The sequence below is a fragment of the Triticum dicoccoides genome, chromosome 1A, assembly GCF_002162155.2.
Source record: "Triticum dicoccoides isolate Atlit2015 ecotype Zavitan chromosome 1A, WEW_v2.0, whole genome shotgun sequence".
Classification (NCBI taxonomy): domain Eukaryota; kingdom Viridiplantae; phylum Streptophyta; class Magnoliopsida; order Poales; family Poaceae; genus Triticum; species Triticum dicoccoides.
Genome location: NC_041380.1, coordinates 546,723,619 through 546,730,585, shown reverse-complemented (window position 1 = coordinate 546,730,585; position 6,967 = coordinate 546,723,619). Strand labels below are relative to the sequence as shown.

General features: G+C 49.4%; 1 protein-coding gene across 1 annotated transcript; it reads right to left on the bottom strand.

Annotated features, from left to right (window-relative positions):
- Window positions 1–3,505: 3,505 nt before the first annotated feature.
- Window positions 3,506–6,104, bottom strand: LOC119287942 (tubulin alpha chain). Its single transcript, XM_037567560.1, has 4 exons — window positions 5,881–6,104; window positions 4,940–5,174; window positions 4,484–4,854; window positions 3,506–4,368 (listed from the first exon to the last, which is right to left on the bottom strand). The coding sequence occupies exons 1-4, from the start codon at window positions 5,971–5,973 to the stop codon at window positions 3,712–3,714; spliced, it is 1,356 nt and encodes a 451-aa protein (XP_037423457.1). The 5' UTR covers window positions 5,974–6,104; the 3' UTR covers window positions 3,506–3,711.
- Between the last annotated feature and the right edge of the window lie 863 nt (window positions 6,105–6,967).

Sequence of the window (6,967 nt, the reverse complement as noted above, 5' to 3'; positions counted from 1 at the left end):
GTGGGAGGGGGGAGCAGCAGGAGGCGCACCCCAAGTAGGAGGAATCCTACTTGGGGCCTAATCCTATTCGGCATCCCCCTTTCCATGTCTTCCGGAGGGAGAAGGAAAGAGGAGGGGGAGAAGGAAAGGGAAGGCCGAATTGCCCCCGCTACTTCCTCTCCTCTCCCTTTTCCTTTCCCCACCTTATTCGGCCATGTATGGGGCGCACCAGCCCACTAGGGGCTGGTCTGTCCCTTGCTAGGCCCAATAAGGCCCATATCTTGGCCGAGGGTGCCCGGAACCCCTTTCCGGTGACCCGATACGTACCCGATACCCCCAGAACACTTCCCGTGTCCAAATACTCGTCCTATATATGAATCTTTACCTCTCGACCATTTCGAGACTCCTCGTCATGTCCATGATCTCATTCGGGACTCCAAACAACATTCGGTCATCAAATCACATAACTCATACAATATAAAATCGTCATCGAATGTTAAGCGTGCGGACCCTACGGGCTCGAGAACTATGTAGACATGACCGAGACACCTCTCCAGTGACTAACCAATAGCAGAACATGGATGCACATATTGGCTCCCACATATTCTACGAAGATCTTTGTCGGTCAAACCGCATAACAATATATGTTATTCCCTTTGTCATCGGTATGTTAGTTGCCCGAGATTCGATCGTCGGTATCCTCATACCTAGTTCAATCTCGTTACCGACAAGTCTCTTTACTCGTTCTGTAATGCATCATCCCGTGACTAACTCATTAGTCACATTGCTTGCAAGGCTCATAGTGACGTGCATTACCGAGAGGGCCTAGAGATATCTCTCCGATACACGGAGTGACAAATCCTAATCTCGATCTATGCCAACTCAACAAACACCATCGGAGACACCTGTAGAGCATCTTTATAATCACCCAGTTACGTTGTGACGTTTGATAGCACACAAGGTGTTCCTTCGATATTCAGGAGTTGCATAATCTCATAGTCAGAGGAATATGTATAAGTCATGAAGAAAGCAATAGCAATAAAACTGAACGATCAATATGCTAAGCTAACGGATGGGTCTTGCCCATCACATCATTCTCCCAATGATGTGATCCCGTTCATCAAATGACAACACATGTCTATGGTTTAGGAAAGTTAACCATCTTTGAATAACGAGCTAGTCAAGTAGAGGCATACTAGGGACATTCTATTTTGTCTATGTATTCACACATGTACTAAGTTTCCGGTTAATACAATTCTAGCATGAATAATAAACATTTTTAATGATATAAGAAAATATAAATAACAACTTTATTATTGCCTCTAGGGCATATTTCATTCAAGATGAACAGATTGCATATTCAGATTGTTGTATTTTTTCGAGTAATTTTCATATATAAATTATTTTCATCTAACTTACGGATTAATTTATATGATTTTTCAAAGATTTAAACATATTCTGGAATTTCCTGAAATATTATTAATTTGAAGTTTATTCAGTAATTGATATGTGTACCCAGAATTGTACCCAACTGACCAGCAGAGAGGCTGACCAGTGGGCCCAGTTGACTGGGTCAACTGCCCAGTTAGTAGAGGCTGACTCGAGGAGCCTCTGCTGCGTCAGCAGGTGCAGTCAACATGACCGTTTGACTGGTCAATACTGACCAGTGGCTCCTTGTGTAAGTGATACATATTTTAACAGTGGGTTTAATTAGTTAAATTAAAATATTGTCTCGGGTTAAATTAGTGTCCTTGGGCCCACAGATCAGTGAGCGGTTAGGGGAGTGCTTCCAGTTCACCGGTAATTAATTTGATGAGAGAGAACAAGCGTCTCACAGGGCACTAGCGTTGGACGCCTAGGCGCTTACCCAGACGCTAAACATTGTTTTGTTTTATTTTATTCTATTCCCTAAGCATCTACGCAAGCGCCCGCGCATTGGAGATGCCCTAAGACTCAAAACCTCGCAGCTCTAGTGGATCAAGTATTTTCACCATGCCTGGTATCTTCGCGGCTGATGACACGGTTGGCAGTTTCCTCAAAAGTGTGTCTCCTACCATATAATGTATCTTGTATAATTGTGGATCCAATCTGAGGCCGGTGTAGGGTGGCTTCCATGCTGCTGCTTGGGATATTTCCCAAGCAAATCGGAGATGGAGTCACAGTGGGCCTGCATGTCCTGTAACACCGACTTGATTTTCCTGGAGAAGATCACTGGGTGGAAACGTCACTTGTCATCGTGATCTTTGTGCAGACGGACAAGAAAAGCACGCGGCCCAGCTAGTGGCAGTGTGCCGGAGAGCATTGCGGCCATGAGGAAGAAAATTGGCCTGGGTGGTGGCGTGGCTGGTGCCGTGGTGCCTGTCATGGATCTGGAAGTTGTGGAGCTCATCCAGCAGGTCCTCCGCCTGGTCGGCGTTCCTGCTCAGCGCCGGCAGCAAGTCCTGCAGTCCAGGGTTGTGGCCGAGGTCGCGGTGCAGCAGGCCTCGCGTGTGCGCGAGCTTGGCCTTGATCTGCTGGGAGTTGTGGCCGAGCTCGAGGCTGTCCACGTAAGCCGCCACCGGGACGGCGGACGAGGAGCGCGGCCGCCATCTGCACTCCGCCGGCTGCCTCGCCTCAGCTCCGAGCTCGGTCAACGCCGCCGGGGAGTGGTGTCGTGCGGGGAAGCATGGACAGGGGAGCAACGGGACTCTTCCCCGACGGCGCACGCCACCGTAGGCCCGTCTGCACTCCGCTGGCGCTGGCCGCCGTAACTCGCGTCGCCGGGGCAATAATTGGGGGTTTGACGCCGGTCTAGCGGTGTGGGGATTGCTTGGTGTTGATAGAAGAAATTGTTGAGACCCAAACTGATGATTCAAATCTTTTACATGCAAGCAGTGTCCTGCTTGAACACTGAACCATGTTATTTGGACATGCTTCACCAGCATATTTGATCATATTCTCTTGCCATCTATCTAAAGAATAGAGTACAGATCTGAGTTACGTCTGATATGGTCCATCAGAAAACAAACAATTTACAGGTCTTATATATTTCTTGCCTGTGATTTATACTTGCTGCTTTTTAAGCTTGTGGCTACTACTGAATCTTTTAATCGTGGTTTATAGGAGAATAAATTTCAGGCGTCTTGTTAGCAACAAACATTCCCTGAATTCCAATTGACCACAGGAAGATCAAATTAGGTCGCTGATGATATAGGAGAAACTTCAGGCACCTGTAAAATAGCAAACTCAACAAACATTTCCTCAATTCCAGTTCAAACTCTAGGTTCGATCATCATTGCAACCAATTTGGGGTAGGCTATCTGTTGGGTTTCGTCTGCATAAGAGTGGCCAAGTTTAACAAGTTGGGCCAGGGCTTTTGGGTTTCAACTGCACAAGAGTGACTGAAACAATGGCTCGCCAAGCATCTCACCAACACTCGTTCACTCGGGCTTCCGACCGGCTATGTTGAGATAATAGGCATAGTTCAACAGTAGCACAAATGAAACAATACAAATTAATATAAAACAGGAAAATGGAGACAGAGCAATTAAGGCTATGGTGTAGATAACCAGATAGCATGCATATTAACCAAGGTGCATAACAGGTTCAAAGATACAAGGGTCTTACAACACAACAGGTTGTAAAACAAACACCACAAAGCAAAGATTCAAACAGACAGATAACAGATAAAGCCACTCGGGCAGATCATGGGATAGCAGCAGCACGCCTTGGGAAAGCACCAGGAGGCAGGCTCTAGTACTCGTCGCCCTCGTCACCGTCCTCACCCTCGTCGAACTCAGCACCAACTTCTTCATAGTCCTTCTCCAGGGCAGCAAGATCCTCACGGGCCTCAGAGAACTCTCCCTCCTCCATGCCCTCACCGACGTACCAGTGGACGAAGGCACGCTTGGCGTACATGAGGTCAAACTTGTGGTCAATGCGGGAGAAGACCTCGACGACACTGGTGGAGTTGGAGATCATGCACACAGCCCTCTGGACCTTGGCAAGGTCACCGCCTGGGACAACACCTGGTGGCTGGTAGTTGATACCACACTTGAAGCCAGTGGGGCACCAGTCAACAAACTGGATAGTGCGCTTGGTCTTGATGGTGGCCACAGCTGCGTTGACATCCTTGGGAACAACATCACCACGGTACATGAGACAGCAGGCCATGTACTTGCCATGGCGGGGGTCACACTTGGCCATCATAGATGAAGGCTCAAAGGCGCTGTTGGTGATCTCAGCAACAGACAGCTGCTCATGGTAGGCCTTCTCAGCTGAGATCACTGGGGCATAGGAGGAAAGCATGAAGTGGATCCTCGGGTAGGGCACCAAGTTGGTCTGGAATTCATTGACATCAACATTCAGAGCACCATCAAACCTCAGGGAAGCTGTCAGCGATGAAATGACCTGCACATTAGATGTTTAACCAATGAATTAGATCTCAGTCAAACATTATTAGGAACTGCAACTTGAAACAAACATCAAACAGAAAACATGTAGCCATGCAGAAACAAGACTGTACCTGAGAAACAAGCCTGTTGAGGTTGGTGTATGTTGGGCGCTCAATGTCAAGGGAGCGGCGGCAGATGTCATAGATGGCCTCATTGTCAAGAAGGATAGACACATCAGTGTGCTCAAGGAGGGAGTGGGTGGACAGGACACTGTTGTATGGCTCAACAACAGAGGTGGAGACCTGGGGTGATGGGTACACTGTGAACCCAAGCTTGGACTTCTTTCCGTAGTCAACAGAGAGGCGCTCCAGCAGAAGAGAACCAAGGCCAGAGCCAGTTCCACCTCCAACAGCGTTGAAGACAAGGAATCCCTGGAGACCAGTGCAGTTGTCTGAAAGCTTCCTGATACGGTCAAGGCACAGATCAACAATCTCCTTGCCAACTGCAATAGGCACAGCAAAAGTCAGCCAGATGACGAGCAAAAGTGGTGTACTGTCATCATTACAAACAAAGAGAACAGCACTTACTGGTGTAATGACCACGGGCGAAGTTGTTGGCTGCATCCTCCTTGCCGCTGATAAGCTGCTCAGGGTGGAAGAGCTGGCGGTAAGCGCCAGTCCTCACCTCATCAATCACAGTGGGCTCGAGATCTACGAAGACAGCACGGGGGACGTGCTTCCCAGCCCCAGTCTCGCTGAAGAAGGTGTTGAAAGCATCATCACCTCCCCCAACGGTCTTGTCACCGGGCATCTGGCCATCAGGCTGCACAAGGGGGATTAAAACAATGTTAAGTGGTGCAAAGCTAACCATACAAAATTCTGTAACAACAGGATAAGAAAAGGATCCTCAAAGCGCTTACTAAATTGCTTGCATTACACAGCACCAACAGAAGAATAGTAATCCATTAGAGATGCATTTCTCTACGAGCGGCTAATGTACAATTCAGAACCATCAGCAATGATACATCACATGCATGAACAGATAGCACCGGATCTAGCAGAATTCGAACAGATCTAAACAGTACAGTACAGTACAGTACAGCACAGATCTAAACAGTGTGTGCCAGATCAGTGATGTTCTAACAAGTAGCGAACCTATCTAGGAGGAAGCGGCTTTTCAAACCGATGGATTCACGGTCAGATCCAAAACATGGAAAACCTAACCAACCGCTCCCAAACAGGCGAGACTTGCATCGGATCTGAGATCCAGTAAATCCACACCTAAAAATTCAAATTCGAACCGGCCGCGCCCCTCACAACACCAGATCGACCGACAGAATCGACCGCATGCACCCCACATTCCGTCAGATGCAGATCCTCCCTTCTACCAAGGGCAGATCTGACCGGCCGCGGCCAGATCTGCGCCAGATCAGACCGACCGAGCGCACCACCAACCACTACAAACCCCAGATCCGACGCTGAACACGACAGGTAAAAGGGGGGAGGGGGGCGAGCGGATGGATCCGTACCTGAATGCCATGCTCGAGGCAGTAGAGCTCCCAGCACGCGTTCCCGACCTGGATGCCGGCCTGGCCGATGTGGATCGAGATGCACTCCCTCATGGCGGCGGGTGGGGGTGGTTGGTGGGTGCGCCGCTGGCGAAATGGGGAGGAGGTGGGCGGAAGGCTCGGTTGCGCGGAGAGAGGCGAGTACGAAGACGCCTTTCCCCACTCTGCTTAGGGTTTCCTCCCCCCGCTCTCGGCTCCTTTATATAGAGCGGAGCGGCACTGGCTGGACTGCGGCCTGCGGGCGGAGGGGCGGGCGTTTTTGCGTCCGCGCCCTCGCGTGGATGATTGGTGTGTGGTGTTTTTGCATCCGCGCCCTCACGTGTGATTGGTGTGCAGTTGGCACGGTGAGAGAGTGCAAAGGGTTAGGGGCCTCTGATCTTCTTTTTTCCCTCGAAAAATCTTCCAAATGTAAATATGACAGTACCGAGAATATTAAAGGTATACTAATAAAAACCGAAATCGCTAATAAAATTGACGTCGGTTTCTCAGGATTTCAGATCAAACGCATCTTTCACACCATTGGGTCGTTACCACGAATTACACGCCAAGTTTGCTGCCAGATAGGCTTGTGGCGTTCATTCGCAGTGGACCAAAAGAAGTGAACAACCCAAACACACACACACCCCTCCATTCATCTCCCTGCGTTCAGAGCTAGTTTGGTTCGCATCCACGCTAGATGCTGCCTGGCTTGGCCCTTGCCTGATAGCTGCCTGAGCTTTGTTTGGTTGTTACCTGAAAAAAATAGAGCAAGCCTGGCCTGGACAGCCCAGGCAGCTGATTAGCCTGCCAGGCCAACGCCAGGCGTCCTTTTCCTTTCGCCTGGGCTGAGCGTAGTATTAGCCTGGGACTAGAGTAGCTGTTTGCAGATAGCTTTGGGGATACTTTCTCAGTTCTTTTATTTTTTTAATCCGCTGATGACTTTCCAGGCACAGGCCACCATCTAAACAAGAACGTGGCCAGGCTGCCTGGCCAGACCAGAACACTCGAAATCCCAGGCCCAAACCAGGCATCACTTTTGCCCAGGCATGTGGCTGAGGACAGCAACCAA

Excerpts from the sequence above, each read along its gene's own strand:
- LOC119287942 (XM_037567560.1), bottom strand. The coding sequence starts at position 5,973 with ATGAGGGAGTGCATCTCGATCCACATCGGCCAGGCCGGCATCCAGGTC. Across the intron at positions 5,175-5,880 it reads GCCTCGAGCATGGCATTCAG|CCTGATGGCCAGATGCCCGG; the intron begins GTACGGATCCAT and ends CCCCTTGTGCAG. Across the intron at positions 4,369-4,483 it reads TCAACAGGCTTGTTTCTCAG|GTCATTTCATCGCTGACAGC; the intron begins GTACAGTCTTGT and ends TCTAATGTGCAG.